Source organism: Momordica charantia (assembly GCF_013281855.1).
Source record: "Momordica charantia cultivar OHB3-1 chromosome 11 unlocalized genomic scaffold, Mcharantia_2.0 BLBB01000011.1, whole genome shotgun sequence".
Classification (NCBI taxonomy): domain Eukaryota; kingdom Viridiplantae; phylum Streptophyta; class Magnoliopsida; order Cucurbitales; family Cucurbitaceae; genus Momordica; species Momordica charantia.
In genome coordinates, this window is record NW_028275159.1 from 8,655,974 (window position 1) to 8,676,563 (window position 20,590).

A 20,590-nucleotide genomic window follows, 5' to 3' on the forward strand; every position below is an offset into this window, starting at 1 on the left:
AATATGGTCAAATTTCAAACTTTACCTTCTCATTCTCATCCTCACATGAAGGAGGGTATTGATGCAAAAGCAAACAAAAAGGGCAAATTAAAGTTGGGTATTTGAATGAAATTGGAAGCAAAAAGCTATGAGGCTATGAGTTCAAAGGGTAAATTCATTAAAGTATATAGGGAGAGACTTCATTAAATTTCCATAGGGAGAGTTCATTAAATTTGTATAGGGAGTTGTAGGTTTTTGCATCAAATTCAGGACTTCAAAGCAAACTTTTTAAAGTTTTTCCTTCACTCTTTTCCCAATGAATTAATTGTATTTATTAATAATGTAGTGTCAAAAAAGTCTTCTCAAATCTCTAACTATGAAATTTGGACTATTGATGAGAAAAATAGTTCAACCATATTTGTAGTGTAGTGAGAGAGCTGAGAGTGCTTTTGGCATGCATTTGAAGGGGCAAAAAGTACTTTTGCTTTAACCAATAAAATTTTTGTTAGGGTCAAATACGCATTCTACTCCACATTATATTTTGTATTCATTTTAATTTTAGATTTTTTTCATTTTAATCTTTTATATTGGTAAACATCTGTTTTTGTAACTGTTTTCTAAAAAAGTGACTAATTTGGTTCCTCCCTGTAAAATTTTATATAAATAGAAACTTTTTCATACAAATGTACGACTAATTTGATCCTTAATTACTTACCCTATTCATTTACAAGAAATTAGCTTTGAATAGCTTAGAAATGAATTTTGAACTCTACATGAAAAAAATATATAATTAAACTATATTTGTAGTGTGGTGAGAGTGCTTTTGGCATGCTTTTGTAGCGGAGAAAAGCATTTTTCCTCCTACCACTAGTATTTTTTTTAGTCAAAAGCACATTCTACTCAAAATCATATTTTTGAAGTTTAAATACTATTTTGGTTACTCGTACTTTTGATTTTAGTTCATTTTCATTCACGTAATTTTCAAAGGTTTATTTTAATTTATGTACGTTTTAAATTTTGTTAATTTTAGTCCTTTACTTTTAAAATGTTTGTTTTTGTACCTATATTTTTCAAGAGTAACTAATTTGATCCCTACTTTCAAATTTTTTATACCACAGTAGAACTCTCTAATATAAATTTATGACTACATTTTAAGAAATTTAGTAAACATCGTGATAAAATTATAATCGAAAGAAATGAGATTAAAGATGAAAATGAAGGAACAAAAACACTCTTAAAAGTACAAAATTCAAAATAGTGTCCTCAAAATAGTATGCAAACATATTTTAGAAGCAATGTAAAAGTAAAAGTATTTGTGGAAAAAAAACATCTTTTAAAAGAATAAGTTATTGGCTAGAAAGCTCTGCAAGGAACTTTAACCTAAAAAAATATTTATCTAGCTAATACTTTTGTATATTTCATTAAATAAACAGAAATTTATTTCATATTTTGTCTCAATGATAGAAGGTAACCCTATTTTAGACTAAGACTTTATATATAATTCCAAGACAAATAATAAATAGAAATCAGCTGAACTCTTTTTATGAGGTGTAAAATCTTCCATATTAAACTTCAAACCCTCTAAATTCACAAGATCATCCAAAACAATCCAACTTTTCATAACTTTCATGACATTGTCCATAACTTAATTAACATCAACATTCACAGTTCGGTTTCTAGTTTTCGGGCCGTGAGTGCAACTAGAACGGGCTTTATGGATGGGTCGGGTCGGGCCAGGCCTGTACTTTTCTTATATACATAACATGAGCTTCCTTATAGTTTACAAATAAATGGCTTTCCTCTTTTCATCTTCTCTTGCTTTCTACTACTCACACATGAATAGGATATTTTACAAGTAACAGAGCATGACAGTCCCTAAATTCTAATATTTCTTTTAGCTTGAGTAAATGAGATGGTGTCTGAGTTCCTGATCAAAGGTAACATCACTACACATGATGACCTTTGAAGAATTAAGTAGCATTTCCGTGTCCTCGAGAGCTAGTCCGTGAAAGCTCGGCAACGGGATTCCTCTCCAGAGATACAAGTCAACGAAAGGCACCAAAATTGTTTTTATCAAACCCGCAATCGTCTTCTGCAAAATTTTCAAACGACAGGAAGTAGAATGGCTTTTACTGTTAATCTGACATGATTGTGATGCTAAGAATCGTTTTCTCAAAAATTTGCACAAGAATTACAATGCAGACGTTCCTCGAGTTTCATGGATTCTTGTTTGTAACTTAACGTATGAAGCAGTCGTACCTGTATTAGATAAAGGCGGAGAGGGCCAATCTTGCTCCATTTCAAAGCCAATGCAAAGTCTTTCAAGGTTACATGACCAACCAAATTCTTCCCCGAGATTTGTGGAGACAAGGAGGCAGAAATTTCCTGATTCAACAATCAGAACCAAAAGTCAGAGCAAAAGGCATCAACTGCTTACTCTTATGTATGACTCTGGATTTACGGAATTAAAAACATGAACCAGAAGAAAGATATTTATGGAATTCATCCTAAGGTAATCACAAGCTTGTCATCATAATTTAAATTATACGCCATAACGGTTTCTTCAGGCAAACACTTTGAGGGAACGTACCAATGAGATGCAAGCAACTGGTGTAACTTCACCGAAATCTATGACATTGATAATCATGTCACCGTAAACAGTGGCGGAGATATCTCGGTCTTGCAGTCTCAAGGATGGTGGAGAGGAAGCGGAAATATTAAGAACAATATCGTCATCCGGATACTGCCTGTAGAGTCGAGGAATAATCCATTTCCACGCTGCAGTGTTCAAAAGTTTCTGATCGGGAATCTTGTCCACAATCCAGTGCATATAATTTTCCTGGTCACATAATAACTACTAGTTCAAGCATCTTTTCAATCCGTTCAGAACGATAAATGGGTGTATACATGGATGAGAGACATTACTACACCAAATTTCCGGTTAATGAAGTGAAATCTACCCTAACATCAAAAGACCTTAAAATAAAATTCGAAGTCAAAGATTATTATGCGTTACGACCATGTAACTAGATGCTTGATATAATGGTGAGAAAAGAAAAAAGAAGTATGGGAGTGTTCATCAATGAAAACTTACTTCAAAGAGAACCTGTGAAACAGAGTTGAGGACATTTTCATGTAGAGAGATCTCAATCATCTTAGCTGCATCTTTACAGTAGACAGAACCTTCAGTCTCGTCATGGTGATACTGAAAGAAAAGAGTAAAGCGTTACTGGGAGGGTAGCGTAAAGGAAAAGGGAAGTATCAAGCACAATAACTTACTTCGAAGGGAACACGTGCAGCGGAGTTGAGGACATTTTCACGTCGAGATTTTCCATAATCAGAATCAATGATTTCGCCTTGATAATAGCTAGAAACTAATTTCTTGTTAGAGGGGGTGAATAAGCCATTAATTTTAAATTCGATGGAAGAAGGGTATAACACTGGGCTCCCCACAAAAGTGGCATTCAGAACAGCAACATCAGCTATGGGGATTTCTCGTGGAAGCAACTGCAACGACGAATTAAGATTTACTACCCCTTCTCTGATTTTCTTGGAAATATTATCTTCAATTGTTGACTCTATTTTCCCTTGAAAAGCATCAACCAACCTGAAACAAAAAAATGTAGGCCCGAACCGATTTAGTAACTAAACGTGCACACACCAAGAAAGCAAAGTTTTGTGTCAATTAATCAACCCATAATGAGACTAGATTTAGTAACTAAACGTGCACACACCAAGAAAGCAAAGTTTTGTGTCAATTAATCAACCCATAATGAGACTAGTATTACTGCAGTAGAAAGACCGGTCTATGTTACAAGCTGACATGGTAATCTGGTAACCATAATTGTTTCAATTTCTACTTTTTCAAAATTTATCACATTTTCTCAAAGCTCGACACCAACAAATCTAAAGAACTGATGTAAAAAGTACCGCAAAAGGGCTAGGGTTAATTAAGAGGGAATGAGTTCAAACCCCATAATGGCCACCTATCTTAGGAATTAGTAATTCCTATGTGTTTCCCGACACCAAATATTGTAGGATCAGACGGTTGTCCACCATGAGATTGGTCGAGGTGCGCATAAGCTAGCCCGGACACTCACGGAGATCTGGAAAAAAAAAAGTACCTGGTTTGGAAATTTTAAAATCTTTTGGTGTTGGTGAATAGAGCATAGTTTGTCATTCCATTAAAATACGGCCACAAAAATAAGGATTTCTAACACTTTTCAAAATAAACTTTCTTCCAGGCCAAAAAGTAAGGTTCTTTAATGTTCTTCCCAAATAAGGTTCAATCGTTCAAACTTTAATGTTCTTTCCAAAGAAGGTTCAATCGTTCAACATCTTAAGTTCGGAAAGAATCTTTGGAACACAGAGGAAACAGAAACCTCTCAAAATACAGCCTCAACCGAGGCACTGCGTATATCACACATGACAGAGCAAGATATCCAGTTTCAATTCAAAAAGGAGGGGTAGGCAACTCCAGAATAGAACAAATCTTATCAAAGTGGAAGAAGTTAAAAATCATAGTTATCGATTGCATACACTTGGTAAAGCCAAGATGCCCCGCCGTGCAAATGGATGGAGATATCTTCCACATGGCAGCCACATTCCAAAAGAGACACCTCAAGAGTTCCATTTTGCTGACTTAAACTTAGAGTTAGGCCTATATTCATACCATCAACCTAAAAGTCAAAATCCCCGAATAAGAATTCAATAATTATGAAAATACATTGCAATTGTAAAGAGCTGTAACTTATGAGTTGTTTCAAAATGAAATGTCAAGCACTCATAACTTTGAACAATCAATTAGCAGAGCCATCTCTTACACATTCTATGATATTATTTCTTTTACACGGGTGAGTACAAACAACTCGATCAAAAGGAGGTCGTATAACTACCTAAGAATGCCATAAAAAGTGAAGGTATCGACAATAATGATGGTACCATGTTGATACAGATTAGAGGCCATTCCTCATCTTCACTTGCTCTCACAATCAAAATTTCTTTATGATGGTGTCTAGAAAAGCACTAACTGATCATCAAAAGACTTTTATTAGATACCACACTCTCATGTCACCACCTTGAACCTCAAGATATAGTTTCTCAACTGCATCATTATTTATATATGTTTCCTTTCCAAGATATGACTTTCCAGTCCCAACGAAATCCAATGCTCACAATAGTTGCAATGCCAGACAAGTGGACTTTTTTTCTTTTCTTTTTTTTAACGTAAAAACAAATGGAAGAGAGCCATTTTGGTCGAGACCCTGCATATCTGCAATCTCATTTACGGTTTATTACAGAGTAGAACAAGATTGCATTCCACATGTGCAGATTGATATTTGATTGATCAAACAGAAGCCAAATATTGAATATTTTCTCTGGTTAGTACTTGAATTTGTAAAATAAAGCTTCAATAAGCTTCTTTCAAGTTCTAACACCTCATTTTATACAATCCCTACATCATATTCATGGCAAAGAATCAGGATAGACCAAAGTTAACAATATCTTTGTTCATTTACTATTACTATTATTATAATCAGGGTGTCGAGATCTACTCCAGGGTGTCGAGATCTACTCCGCCATCCCACTAACCTTCCATGAGATTTTTCCCACTCAAAGTTAGCTTTTTGAGAAACAATAAGGGGGTGTTTCAAAGTGAGTATTTGGATTTTGGTGGGTTGGGCTTAAGATGTCAAACTCATGTTTGCCCCGTGGATTTGTCAGGTTCATTGGACAAACCCATGAGTTTCAACATAACCCTAACCCACTCCATCACACAACTTTTCTAAACCCAAGCTAGCATTCCTAGACCGTTCCCATAAATTCCAAGGCTTAACGCTCCCAGGCTTAAATGTTAAACTCGTAACCCAAACGCTCCCAGGGGCTTAGAAACATGACGCCTTTAATCCAAAACGCTTAATACCAAGCACCCCCGGGTATCTTCGTTCATATTTTTCAACATCAATACATTAACTATTCTGTTGAAATCATTAAGATAAAAGCAAATAACACTACTGAGTAGCAGAATTACCTGAACAGAGGCGTCTCCTTTATCAGAAATTTCAAATAACCAGGTCCCATAAGTATATCTCCAATTCATACTCGGATTAGCAGTGGCTTTCATAACAACTATATTGATACCCGTCTCGCCGATCTGAATATCCGACGAATCGACCTCGAGGCTGCCGATGACTATATCGGAAAGAACGACATGAACTTTGCCGACGAGGATGATATTGACAGTCTTCTCAATATCGGGCAGACGAAGCGGAATGATGGTGGAAACTGCCTTCTCTATCAGCAAATCCTTGATGAAGTTGAGACCCTTTTGAGATATGACCGTCGAAATGAAACCCTCTTCGCTGGAATTGAAATGGGAAGAGGCAGAAGCTAATACAAGAGAAAACACTATGAACTTCAAAAGGAAACCCATATCAGAGAAGAGCTACAAGCATAGAATACGGAATTGTGAAGAGAGAACAGCCCAGTTTCTGGGCGAGAAGATGATTGTTCTCTCTGAAAATTGCGAAAATCAGAAGATAACCAAATGAGAAAATCGGCTTAGAAACAGCAATTTTAAGAAATCAGTTGATATTTCTGAAATGGGTTTTTGAAATCTCAATCCCTTCTTCAAAAGACTTCATGGAGAGGAGTATGATTCTGGAAATCTTGGATTGAATTGTGTGATTGGGGATTTGCGGGAGATTAGAATAAACAAAACAAACTTGTAATTGAATATTGGATGAATGACCAAACTCACAAATAACAAGAGCAATTTGGCAATAGAAAAATACAGAAATATTCTTCTACATGGAAGAAAATAACAAAATTATCTGAATATGGTTATAAAAATTTTCCAATAATGCAGAGAGAAGACGGTGGAGCTGGGGTAGTTGTCAAACCGAGTTGTCATGAATTCATGACTCGTGCTTTGTTCTTAATTTACATGTCTTGGTGGTGGCAAGGGAACAAGAAGAGAGGGAGGAAATTTTTTTGTGGAAATTTTTTTTAATAATTTGATTTCATAAATACCTAGGGCTAAAATAAGTTTAGCCTTTTAAGTTTTTCTAAAAATATAATTCAATGTCAATCGAATCCAAGATCAACTAATTAAGACACCTATTTTCGATCGAGAATTTGAATTCTCACCTCATAGGTCGTACTAAAAAAACAAGGGATTAGTATATTGATAGTCTATTTAGGAATCATAATTACATAATTGAAATATGTAAAATTCACACTTTGGTCATGAAACAACACTAATTAAATGGTACCCATCACACAAATTATTAGTATATCATTTTAAGATCCACCTTAATATTAAATAATTTTTAAAATCAATCCTAAAAATCCCCAAAACCATGTATTTTCGAAACTCATTCCTTCTTCCTCTGACCATCCATTTTTCTTCCTTCGATTGTCTGTTTTTTCTTCTTCGACCATCTGTCTTTGTCTGCCTTCCTCTCTGACCAGCTCTGTTTTTCTCCGTCGCCTGTCTCCGTTTATCCCGTTCAAAATGAGATTTTCGTCCTTCCTTCTTCTCCGATTGTTTCTGCCTGCCTTCGTCTCCAGCCGACGTCTGCCTACCTCCATCTCCGGCCGCCTCCGTTTTTCTCCATTGTCAGAGTAGTTCGTCTCCGTTTATGCCGATCGAAGGTTTACATTGCAACAGTTGTCTTCGATTTCTAATTTCGTGTGAACTATGGTATATATGAGGATATATATTATAGTGAGTTTGATTAGGATATATCTTATAACTCAACTTATGCGGATATGCGGATATATACTATAGTGATTTTGAATGTATATAGGCGGATATATACTGTGATTTTGAATATATTTTTTGAGTAGACTTATATATGTTTATTGAGACTTCAAAAGATAGTTTATGTGATTTTGAATTGTTGAGCACTAGTGTGGGAGTGAATTAAGGGAAAATCAATTTTTTGAATGAATAAATTAAGGTTTTGAAGGGGTGAATTAAGGAATTTGTGTTGAAAATTAGTATGGGACCTACAATAATTAAAGGATTATGATAATAATTTATGGAATTAAATATATTTAAAAATAACAAATAACTATAATAAAGGTAAATGTAATAAATAATGGTAAAATCGGAATTAAATAAAATCTTACTTGCACATATCTTCTTGTAAAATTAAAAAATTTTAGATATTTGTAAATAAGTTTCTAAAATAGTCATTTGAAGACATTATCTCAAAAAACAAATAACATAAATCAACTAGTTAAGGTTTTATAAACTCGACCAAAGGCTAATGATCAAATCGTCCCTCCTACATGTCGTTAAACTGGAAAAAAAATGTTTTTACTTTCAAAACTATAGAATAAATATTACTTTAATACGTCTCTAAATTTTAAAACTATCTAATAAATTCTTCAAAAAAAATAAAATTTCAGGGATCCATTAGACAAGTTTAACAACTTTCGCAACTTTGAAAATTGAAACTAAATTTGTAATTTCAAATTTTAACATACATATTTTTTTAAAATTAATTATAGTATTATAAATATAACGTTTTTAAAGAACTCTTATAGACTTTAATAATAGATTATAGATTTACCTAATGATTTAGATATTGATTTATATAATTAATGGCTGGCTTAATTGTTGGATGAGCTAAACTACAACACTCGTTAATTTATATGCATTTTGCTCTGTGTTTTATTTGCTATTACTTTTTTATTCTTTATTTCAATCATATAAAATTCTTATTATCCTATAATTCAATATGCCCAACTTCTTTTATTATTATTTTGATCCCAGTTCAATAAAACATTATAATTGGTATTGGGTCACATTTATTATTACTTTTCTATTCAGAATGATTCAAATAAATAATTTATGCTCAAAATACCATCTCAAAAAAATATTACAGGACAAATATAGAGATGAAAAAATCGAAACGAAACTACAATCTCTGTCTAGAGACATTTCTTTCTCTCAATGTACCATCACACCAATTTGAACCTAATTCAATAGTGTTTTTTACAGAGTAATAAGAAAACCGAAGAAACTAAACTTCAATTAAAAAAAATAATAATAATATTTTTCAGCAAGCTTCTTCAACTAGCTTGAGAAATCGGCTTCTCATCTCTCTGATAGATTCGTTAACAAAGCCCTACTAGCGAGGGCACGAGCAAGCACATCTTCTCCCATCTTAAGTGAGTAAACTTTATAACTTTACATTCTTGAGTGAGAATCTAAATTTCCATTGCTACAATGAAGATTTATGTTGAATCTAAGTCCACATTTTTTAAAAAGTCTAATGGATCCAAATAAATCTAACTCAACTGTCGTGGGTAAAGTCATGACTCGAGTCTATTGCCTTCGCTCCTTCAAGAATAGCCAACACTTCGATGAATCACACAAAATAACCTAATTTAATAGTTAAGACATCTCTATATGAATTCTCCTCCCTAAAAATACTGTGCTAAGCACTAACTTTGCAAACATAGAAAATGCTCCTTAGGTTCAGTATAAAATATATGTATATGTAGTTCAATACAAATATAAGCATTAAAATGTATGCCAAATAGGCAGGACAAAATCTAGTTTTTTGACAAAATATAAAGTGCTTTAGTTTGGACATGGAAATATGGAGTGAGATTTTCATTCTTTCTTTTCCACATCTCCATCTTCATCTCCATCTTTTTAAGAGTCAAATTAACCAAAACGGCAAAAAAACTCGAGAATTCGATCGATCATGAGTAGTAAAAAAAAGAGATCAAATGCCAGAAAGCCATAGAAACCATTGAAACAGTTCCACAAGAAAAGAAAATAAAGTGGGAAGGCAAAAACCTCAAAAAGGGAGTAGTTCTTGTAGAAGAATTTGGAGTCTTACTAACTTTGTCCAAAGTGGCAACAGAACCATATTTTCTCTCTTCTTTCATAATTTCATCCATTATAATTCAGACATCTCCCCCTATCAAGGCCAATGACAAACCTATCCTTACCCCATGGAATACTGAGAGCACCTCCTTTTGGAAGAGCTCCATCATCATCATTCTGTCTGGATCTTGGGTGAACAAGAATAAGGAATCTGCATTTTACATGACAATTTCTAATGCACTCATTACATGTAAAACATCAACAACAGATAGCTGCCAAACCAGGAAAGTAAACCCAATCCATCCTAACTCATCACAGCTTTTGCTAGTTAAGGAATCCGTATCCGTTGGCATTGATTTCCCATGGTGTTGGGAGATCGTCTCCACCGTGCAACTGCACAACTTGTCTATCATTTATCGGTTGGAACATACATGATATGATGGGCGTTATCTTCACTTGAATTTCAAAGGAAGTAATCTGGGGCGGGTTTCTTTGCAGGAGTTCCTCTCGATTCCTGTACATTGTCAAAACAATCCAACACATTAGATGGTAACATCAACAAATGCAGCACTTTCGAATGCATATTTTGTAACCAGTGTGCTGAGTGTGTGGCCAGGTTCTGTCTAATGGCTTTGCTCACCTACTCAATAGGCAGAAACCATTTTTGGTAGGAAGCACAAAAAATGGATTTAAGGAAACACATGAAAAAGGCTGATCAAGTTCAAAAAACCGTCTGAATGTGGCCTGCCAAGTTTTTTCTTATTATTTACTTTTTTTTTCCTAATAACTGAGGTGTAACCTCATTAACCTCTGAAGAAGTTTCACCCATCCCGAGGCCAACTTTGAAAAGATAACAATGATTTTTAAATTATTAGGTGCAGTTTGATAACTATTTCATTTTTAGTTTTATATTTTTTAAAATTATACTTGTTTTTGTACCATTTCATTAGTAAGTTTTTTACCAATCTTGAAAACATCTTTAGATCCTAGCTAAATTTTAAAAACAAAAACTTGAAAACTACGTTTTATTTTCAAAATTTTGCCTATATTTTAAAAATGTTTATAAAAACTGTATAACAAAACAAAGGTGCACATGGGTGAAAGTGATATTTCAAAGTTAAGTTTTTAAAAACAAAAAATCAAAAATTGAAATAGTTATCAAACGGGGCCTAAGTTTTCAATTGGGGACCTCAAAATGTATCTCCAAGCATCTTGAGCCTTCACTAAGCACTTCTTGTGTGTTACAGACGTAGTTAATTGATCAAGGTTCCAAAACTTCAAGCTCAGCCTCCCTCATTGTATAAGAAACTTATGTAACTTCTTACACGTATATGCAGGTGAAACTTGAAAACATGCAATTAGATGAGAATATCTAGCTACAATAGGAGAGTTACATGCAAAGGTTTTATCCTATCCTATATTGCTCAACTATTTTATACTCCAAATGTGGGGTCAAGAATCCAGATATAACAAAATGCTGAACATACCTGTGGAGCGGCATCAAAAACTCGAAACTGTTTATTGAGGTTCTCATCCAGTTGAAGTATAGCAGCTACATTACCACATCTGAAACACAGTAAGGAATGTTATGAACCATTAGATTGGCACAAAGTTGAGGCAAAGTCTTGAGGATAGTTTACCTGTAACAATAATTAGGAGCTGACCAGACTGTAACGATCTGATTATTGAACATCCATTTATATCCTTCCATTACCAATTGATGAGCCCGACAAATATAATCGATGTTGTTTGTGTGGTTAAAAGAAGTGACTACACTACCACCAAATAGGAAACCCGCACCTCGAGGACTCAAACCCCAACCATCTACAATGTCTTCAGGATCGGACCATAGTAGGTCACACATGGCACCATCATGAGGTACTTCTTGCTTCCGATCAATTGTTCTGATCTGAATAGTAAAAATATTGGCAGTACGCTGAGAACTGATTTTAACCTTATATATATAAGAACAAGTGAGAGCCAGGAAGGGTTCTTAACCTGATCCAACGTTGTTATGGCAGGAGAGAGACCACCATGGACGCTAAATATCTTGTTTTCAATAAGAGCCGAGAGACTGGTCAATTATCAAAGGAACAACAAAGAAATCAGGGAAATTCGATTAATATTGCAATTATTAATGTTCAAATTGTCACAATCATGTTACATGTAATTTACCAATTCCATTTCCCACACGTTACATAGAAACATGCCTTTCCCATTAATTTTTTTAATTATCTATCAAGTTGAACCTTTTCCCATTAATTTTCATATACAGTAAACAGAAACATGCCTTTATTTTATTCTCTCTCTCTCTGCGATAAATGATTGTATACAGAAATGTACAAACCTTAAATAATCAAAAATGTCGGTACAGTATCTCCAAACATTCACAGAGCCATATTTTCGAAGACACTCATCATAAAACCCATAAACCTATAAAGCAAAAGAAAATGTTAGCAACCTAACTAAAGCATTTTATCTAAGACAGTAAAGTCAGAGAAATTTAACCTGTGTGATTTGACGGCTTTCATGGTTCCCTCTGATAAGAGTTATCCGATCTGGATATCTCACCTAATAGAAAAATCCATTTGAAACAAAGTTAGTTGAGCTACAAAATCAAAATAAATTGGGTGGAATTTAGGGGGCAACACCATACATGATACCATATATTTATCTAAAAACTGGAATTCGACATAAATGTTCAATAAAAGCTAATTACTTGTAATATTGGCTTCCGATCTTATGTAATAACACATGGACTCCACAGAGATGAATCGCTGACAGTGAGTTTCATTAGATTGAAATCCACTCTCTCTCACACTCCCTCCCCTCCCCCGCGCTAGTCTACCCTACCCTTTCCTTCTTATTGGGGAGAGGATAAAAAAATTTATGAAGGCTAACTAAAAGATCATTCTAATCCTGAATAGCACCTGGAGCTTCCTCCTCCAAGTGCTCTTGGCTCAGGACATATATCATTTATTTAAGTTGTCTTCTTTCTCATTTAAAAAAAAAAAAAAATCCTCAAATTATGCATTTTTCCACGTATAAGATAACCTTGCTCCATAAAGTGACATGTTTCAGTCTCAGTAGCAATATAAAATTCAATGTTTGTCCCTTCAAAGGAAAATATCTACTAATTCTCACCAAACTTAATATGGTGTGTGCTTTGAGAAGAGCCTTCAGAGATAACAACCACTTCATGTTTCATTATTCATTCTCAAATAAGTAGTTAGATGATGCAGGCATCATAATCAAGGAGAAGAGAACCAAGCTACAATCACCTATCTCCCTTGTATATAGGCAGCAAGGGTCTAGCTAGTAAGCATGGTAAATGAGTTGGAGGCCAAGGACAGTTATTTCACTGCTAAGGATTAGGCTTCATAAAGCACATCTTGCTGGCACAAATACTGTGGGGATGGGATCTTTTGATATGCTTGGGAAAGTGGATCTTAGTTGGGCTACTTTAGAGAAGTTTTTTGTTAAATACCAGCTCGTAGAAAGGGTAGAATCCTTTTGAATGCCAGTTTCCTGGACAGTCCTTGGACTATTTGTCAGATGAAATAGACACATTTTCAATACAAGCCTTCTGGTGAGTTCGGCAATGGTTTCTAAATTCGTTAACATGTCGCTTTATTTAGGGCTGCCACTACCAAATAGAGAGTTCCTCTTATTATTAAATAAAATGAAATGAAATGAAACAATTGAGGATAGATTTGTAAACTAATGCATTATATTTCTGGATTTGTCACTGTAAAAGCACTTTATAAGCAGAAGATCAAGAATAACAAACTCCCAGAAACGTGAAGGGATAATAAACACTTCCATACTTAGCAGAAACACCGCAGTGACATAATAATATAAAAGGGGGACCAGATCCTCTATGTTGTTTCTTATGATAACAGACTGTGTCTAACAATTAATACTTTTAAGGGGACAAGCCATCCACAATGGTAACTATTACTGTGTAAGAAAAAGGGTTACAGCTACCCTCGAATGTTGAACCAGGGATTATCATCATTGATATTATTGTTGTTGTCGTCGTAAGAAACTTGATGAGTATATTTAATCAAAGATAAGTTACACACCCGATGGAAGGAAAACACCATCCTTTACAATCCAATTTGACAAGAAAAAGACCCTTGCATTAGTAGTAAATAACAAAACGGCGTAATTACAGAATTTCTCAGATCAAGAAACCTATAGAAGCTTGAACCCTGATGCAATCCCAAACCTTGCATACAAAAATTTCCCTATCTACACAAAACCATCCTATTTTTTTCATTCCAAATTTCAAAAAATACCCCAAACACTATACTACTCCAAAGAGGTTTAGCCCTATCTTGGGGAGAGCGATGAAAAATCTGCATCAGGCAGTCCTACTCCTAAGGATCCAAGAATAACTCATGTAAAATCCACACTATCACAAAGAAAACTCCAAAATATGCTAACATGCTGAAAGTGAAAGGATGGGTTATCAGTAATTCCCCTAACTTCTCACACATAACACACATGTATGTATTGATATAAAGGTTGGAAACCTATTTCCAGATCCTATCCATAGTGTCGTTGGTCTCTGAGATCAGTATATAAAATCATGGTATATTCTTGTTCTTCGGTTCCTTGGCTTACATCTCATAAATATTTGTTGTGAGAAGATTTTCTTTTGGGATAAGACAAACAGAATTCTTATTCACTGTTAAGTTGTTGATCCCACTGCTTTTAAGAAAATCTCCAGCTCCCATAGATCGTTCTGAAGCAAGTCCCAATGGAAGAACTCTCACATGGAATCCAGTACGATGGAAGCCTCATCACTCCCCATATCAAAGACAACTTGCTCTTTCAACATCTCAAAACCTCTCGATCCAATAACTACAAGAGGCCTGGATCCCCATTGAAACCATAGAAGTAAAACTGATACATGCCACTCTTTCTGTTACGGTTACCAAAAAATAGAGTCAGTAATTTCCTCTTCAATCTACAGCTCATTTTCCAGGAATCTTCCATCTCTAGCTCCAATTTGTTGGGCAAGATACATTGTTGTTCATTTGTTTGGCTTGGGGACAACATGCATAAATACACCAATTTCTATAGGATATCTCATAAGGATGTCCCATGCAACTGAAAATAATGACTCAAATTTAAACCGAGTCTTGGAAGCCAGTAAAATGGAAACTAAAATTCAAGTGATGTTTAAAGATCCTGTTATCTCTAAGAAGAAATATAGATTAAAGAAGACTACACTTTAACCGTCAAAAATAATAAAATCAATTTGATTATCACCTTTAGAGCAAGAAGTAGTAGAAATGTCTCAACGGAGTAAAATCCTCTGTCAACAAAATCGCCAAGAAATAAGTAGTTAGTCTTTGGGCAATCGCCTCCTACTTTAAAAAGCTCTTTCATGTCATAAAACTGCCCATGGATGTCTCCACATATCTAAGTGAAAAGAAAACCAGAAAAAGGTTAATTCGCAGAATGATTAATGAACAATAAATATCACTCTAAATCTGAAACTCAAACATAGTGAGCAGTGCACAACCCCTTGGTCTTTGGGTGGTGTCCGACTTCTTTAATACTTCAATGAAATGTTGGTTTCTAATTTTAGAAGAGGGAAACTATATATATATATATATATATATATATATATATATATGAAAAAGATATCAGTGCCTCCACTTGAACCACAATGTTTCTTTCCAAAAAGTATACTATATAGTCACAATTTTTCTTTCCAAAAAGTAAAATTCTAAGCCAAAGAAATCTCCTCGATAATTCTCTATGAACCCTGTTCCTAAAATTTCACAACAAACAACATCTAGTTTCATGGACAAGTACGAAGGATACGAGCAAGTTGTTTCCATGGTAACTTTAGTTCGTTTCACATGAATATCCATGAAAAATTATAGAACATTTACCGGTTCAGTGTGTACAAAGTCGCTTACAAACAACTTCAATCCCTCGTTAGTCATACCAACAATAAATTAAATGCTAAAATCCGCTCAAATTTCTACACCAACAGTGCCCGTCCTCAAGAACCAGTTGTTTCTCCAAAAAATTAAAACCCAATCCAGTTACCCAAATTCTAATTCGTAATCAAAAGACAAATTACCATCTAGCGACTAAACGGAAACCCAGAAAGAAAACAAATCGAAATCAGAAAGGCGTAAGTAGGCTTGAGTGAAGTTGAATGAAACAGCAACAGCGGGGAGGGGAAGAGAATTAGAGGGAAGAGCGATAGTTACAGTAACGGGGGCATCGACCCTCTGAACGTTGCTCTCCTCGACGAGGATTTCCATGGCCTTGAGGCAAAGAGCTTTAACTTCAGACTCCTTGAGCGGCTCGCAATTTTTCAACTGCTCTATTTGGCGGTCTAGGTCAGACATCTCTCCGCCGCCGCCGCCGCCTCCGCCGCCCCTGAATCTCTCTCTCTCTCGCTCGGTCGCTCGCTCGGCCCCAGAAGGCAAATAAAGTATTGTGGTTGCTGTGGTCTTTGTTCACTTCTTTTTGTGCTGTTTTCCTTTCTCTCTCCACGTCTTCTTCTCCACCTCCACTATTTTCTTTTCCTTTTTTTTCCTGATAAGAAAACTCAATAAATAAATTACTAGTTTGGTTTTTCTAACAGGAAAAAAGAACACCAAATTTTGTTGTCTTTCAAAAATATATCTATCTTTTGGTAGGATAACAAAAGGCTACTTCGATGTAAAAAATCGTTAGAAATTCGAGAGTATCATCTCGGTAATAAAAGTATATGGTTCCCGCCACCACTTTGGTACTTTGTTTATCGCTTTTTTAGCTTATGCAATAGAATTGGTCATTGGCTCTAGAACCCCTGCTTGAAGAAATTAATAGATTGGAAGGAGGTTGAGTTCGATTTATGGGTTGTTTCAAAAATGTCATTTGAGCAAACGTCTACTAGTATTTTGAGTCAAAAGTTGATGTGGTCGAATCTTGAACGACGTGACATTAACTTTCCAATTGTGCCCTAAAAATCTTATTTTCCATAGTCTACCTAATTTTGTCATAGTAACTCTTTTTGAAACTATAGCTTCTTTTACATTTTCTCTATTTTTATACTTAATTAGATTATGCAATGTCAATTTTTTCGTTCAAAAAATTAACGGATGTTTGTTCAAGTAGTGTCATTAAAAATGTTGAATGATAAATTTTAACCAATTATTAAATATCACGTCACAAATTTAAAATTATATTTATAACTATTTTAAAGTTCAACAATTCGTTCCAATCCATATTTCCAACTAAAAGTTTGGTTGAATTTTGTATAATTTGATGGTTTAGTTGATATAATATATTTTTTTTTAATTTAGAAGAGATGTAAATTGTAACACAAATTAAATTTCATAAATCCAATAGTTATTGCAAAAATTTGTTTAAAAAATGCCTCAAGTCCTTTAATATTACATTGTTTTAAATGCTGAGCTAAGATTACGTGGGTGAAAAATAAAAGTATATGAAAAATTATTTAAATTTGAATAATAAATCTTTTTAAAATAATAGTGATGATTACACGTGGACGTGGGACCCACGGTTACCTTGTTGTGTTAGGTTCCAATAATCTCAGGAACACCTTTTTTATTTTCCCTTTCGATTTTTATTTTCTTCCCTTTTAGGGTATAATTGTTGGCTGTGCAGAGAAAATTTTCCGACGTTCTGATTTCCGATTCCAATTGATCGGCGCTTTAATCGGAACGAAGTATTCGTCGCCGGCGGTGGCGGACGTGTGCCGTCTTCCCTCGATATTCCATAAATTCTTTGCCGGTACCCGCTCCCCATACAACTAGCCGTAGCCGGCCGTCCGTTGAATTCTCATCTTCTCCGTACGTCAATTCCGATTTCCGAACGGGTAAATTCAATTTCCTATTGCCTTTATAATTTGCCTTTCTTCACGGCACTTTTCGGTGTATTTGGTGGTTTGTTCCGTTGTATCTGTTGATTTCAGGGGTTGATTCCAAGGATTTTCCCTCAATTATGTATTTTTTTTGTTTGTCTTCGGATTATGAGTCGATGGGAATGTTTGATCCTTCAATTTACCAATTTGTGGGTGATTCTAGATTATTAAAAGGGTTTAGCTCTACATGGATCAGCTTTATCTAGTTTTTTTCTTCTGCTCGTTTCTGTTTGTTTTCTGGGGATTTTCTTTCGATTCTGCGGATGAACTAGTTGGGGCGTTTGATGTTAACAAACAACTGATTTTCTTGAATTCTGTGGTTTTTGGGTTTGAAGGCCAATGGCTTATACTTTGGAATCATGGACGAAGGAATACAATGAAGCTTTGAAACTCTCTGAAGATGTCAACAGCATGATTTCTGAGAGAAGTTCCCTTGCTGCATCCGGACCGGAATCGCAGCGCCATGCCTCAGCTATACGCAGGAAGATCACGATATTGGGTACCAGACTTGATACCTTACAGACTCAGTTACCCAAGCTTCAAGGAAAGCAACCAATGTAAGTCATGTTACATCTAGTTTCCCTTTTCCACCGTTTCCAAATAGACAGGGAGGGGACTATCAGCATGGCTATTCCTTCTGTATGTAGGATAATTCCATATAATTTAAGTTGGAAATTTTTTCTTTCGATAAGAAATGTGCTGAAACATATTTCTGTGGATGTGGTGTGCTTAACTAACTCTGCATTTACTTTGATAATTTTGGTGGGACTTGGCCATTTGTGTGCTCTGTATATTATATATATTTATCTGCTTCTCGTGGCTTGCAGATCAGAGAAAGAGATGAATCGCCGCAAGGACATGCTTGCAAATTTGAGATCAAAAACTAATCAGATGGCTTCAGCTTTGAACATGTCAAACTTTGCCAACCGCGATAGCTTACTTGGCCCAGAAATAAAACCAGCTGATGTCATGAGCAGATCAACAGGACTGGACAACCATGGCCTAGTTGGTTTTCAACGACAAATTATGAGAGGCAGGTTTATTTGTTTTAACTCGTTTGAAAATTTTTACCGTTGTCAATCTCTGTTAATGTGAATATATGATATTTGGAGCAGAGCAAGATGAAGGCCTTGAGAAGCTGGAAGAGACTGTCATTAGCACAAAACATATTGCATTGGCTGTCAATGAAGAACTTGACCTTCACACCAGACTTATTGTACGCCTACTTATCATCATTTGTAGACTTATTCAATCACAAACTCTCCTTAATTTTTTATTCTTGCAATTCCTTCTTGTTTTCAAGTGGTTTATCTTTCCTCTTTTCAATGGTGCAGGATGATTTGGATGAACACGTCGATGTTACAGATTCTCGATTGCGGGTACAAATCTCTTGTTCTAATTCTTTTCTTTTGAGTTTCATCTTTGACTGTTTTGGCTTGTACATGTATTTGTTCTGTCTGAAACTGTGAGAGGTCCGTGGGGAAAAACAGAATATATTTCTGGTGAGGATCTAGTTATTTGGAAAACTCAACTGTTCAAACTTCCTGGACAGTCTAGATTATCATTATTATCTTTGTGTCAAGAAGATTGTTCAAACTGGACTGCCCCCCTCAAAGTGGGGAGGAGGTCTGCTCCCTTGATAAAATCCCAATCCTCCAATAGTAATCTTGTGCTTGTAGTTGAATTGTAATCAGGATCAAGAATGAGCTTGCTAAGAAAAAAGGTAACGACAATGGCATCATATCATGCATTCAAGTCTGTGAATCTGTTTGTTTTGTTTCCCTTTCTTGATCGTATTAATAGATTAACTTGTGCATTCGATTAAAACAGCGAGTGCAGAAGAGGCTGACAATATTGAACAAGCGGACCAAGGGCGGTTGCACCTGCATGTGCATGCTTTTATCAGTTGTCGCGATTGTCATTCTTATCGCTGCCGTATGGCTACTCATCAAGTATTTGTAATTCACTGTGTCTTGGTGTGAATTGGCTAAACATAACCTTGTGATTGAAGAGTATGATTTATGTTGTTTTTCTTTGTGAAATCGTTCTTCTTTTCCCTTTCTACCACTTGCTGTGGAGTGGAGTTCATGAGATTGAGGCGATTTTGGACGTGTATATTTTCAGTTTTAAGCAACTATTGTGATTGCCAACTCCCTCTTTCCCCACTCTCCTTACTACAAAATATGAATGATTTGAGATTTAATTGAAGTTTAAATTTGTGTTCTGGGCAACATATTTCATGATTGAAGCTAATTTTCATAATATTGGTCGTTGTTCTGACTCCAAAAAATCAAAAGATGACTTGAGATCTTATAACTCTTGTGCAGTGGAACTTGTTGAATTTTCTCTCATTTGTCTTAAATCTTAAACTTATATCCATAATCTATGCCATTAAAAAGAAATTTTATTTTGACCAATTTGTTAGAATGGGATTTCTTGCAATTTCTTTTCAATCCTCATGAATATTAATAGTGGATATTAATTTTGTTTAAATTATTATTTTAACTCTTAGATTCATTTTGATCCTTATACTTCCTTAAAGTCTATTTTGATTTTTTAACTTTTGTTCATTTTAGTCCAGGTTCGTTCTAGTCTCTATACTTTAAGAAAAAAAAATATTATTTTTATTATTATATGCAATTTTTTTTGATACATTTGCAAAATTTTTTAACATAAATTTAGTCTATTTTATATATAATGAAAACTCTTTAATACAATTTTATGATGTGTCAAAAAATTTTGTAAGTGAAGTGATGCTAAGATTGTGGTCGAATGAAATGAGATAAAAATGAAAATAAAGAGATGAAGGCCATAGAGCGGGCGCGGGTGTCCTTGGATATAAGGAAGCAAAGTTTTGA

The 20,590-nt window shown here is 34.9% G+C and overlaps 3 protein-coding genes across 4 annotated transcripts; 1 reads left to right on the forward strand and 2 right to left on the reverse strand.

Annotated features, from left to right (window-relative positions):
* Positions 1–1,574: 1,574 nt before the first annotated feature.
* Positions 1,575–6,939, reverse strand: LOC111010512 (putative BPI/LBP family protein At1g04970). The gene is made up of 7 exons (XM_022283970.2): positions 6,011–6,939; positions 4,519–4,658; positions 3,259–3,586; positions 3,074–3,184; positions 2,570–2,818; positions 2,239–2,364; positions 1,575–2,071 (listed from the first exon to the last, which is right to left on the reverse strand). The coding sequence occupies exons 1-7, from the start codon at positions 6,410–6,412 to the stop codon at positions 1,874–1,876; spliced, it is 1,554 nt and encodes a 517-aa protein (XP_022139662.1). The 5' UTR covers positions 6,413–6,939; the 3' UTR covers positions 1,575–1,873.
* A 2,861-nt stretch (positions 6,940–9,800) lies between these two features.
* LOC111010492 (serine/threonine-protein phosphatase PP-X isozyme 2) lies at positions 9,801–16,319 on the reverse strand. The gene is made up of 8 exons (XM_022283946.2): positions 16,069–16,319; positions 15,110–15,262; positions 12,338–12,400; positions 12,177–12,262; positions 11,828–11,903; positions 11,470–11,738; positions 11,317–11,395; positions 9,801–10,343 (listed from the first exon to the last, which is right to left on the reverse strand). Exons 1-8 carry the CDS (start codon positions 16,207–16,209, stop codon positions 10,293–10,295), a joined length of 918 nt encoding a protein of 305 aa, XP_022139638.1. The 5' UTR covers positions 16,210–16,319; the 3' UTR covers positions 9,801–10,292.
* A 1,091-nt stretch (positions 16,320–17,410) lies between these two features.
* Positions 17,411–19,956, forward strand: LOC111010389 (syntaxin-51). 2 transcript variants are annotated; one of them, XM_088120344.1, is made up of 7 exons: positions 17,411–17,687; positions 18,068–18,289; positions 18,560–18,765; positions 18,848–18,948; positions 19,067–19,111; positions 19,412–19,455; positions 19,563–19,774. In XM_088120344.1, the coding sequence occupies exons 2-6, from the start codon at positions 18,072–18,074 to the stop codon at positions 19,436–19,438; spliced, it is 597 nt and encodes a 198-aa protein (XP_087976470.1). In that variant the 5' UTR covers positions 17,411–17,687; positions 18,068–18,071; the 3' UTR covers positions 19,439–19,455; positions 19,563–19,774. The 2 variants fall into 2 exon arrangements, with proteins under 2 accessions (XP_087976470.1, XP_022139465.1); XM_022283773.2 differs by lacking the exon at positions 19,412–19,455 and having other exon boundaries at positions 17,412–17,687; positions 19,563–19,956.
* The last annotated feature ends 634 nt before the right edge of the window (positions 19,957–20,590 follow it).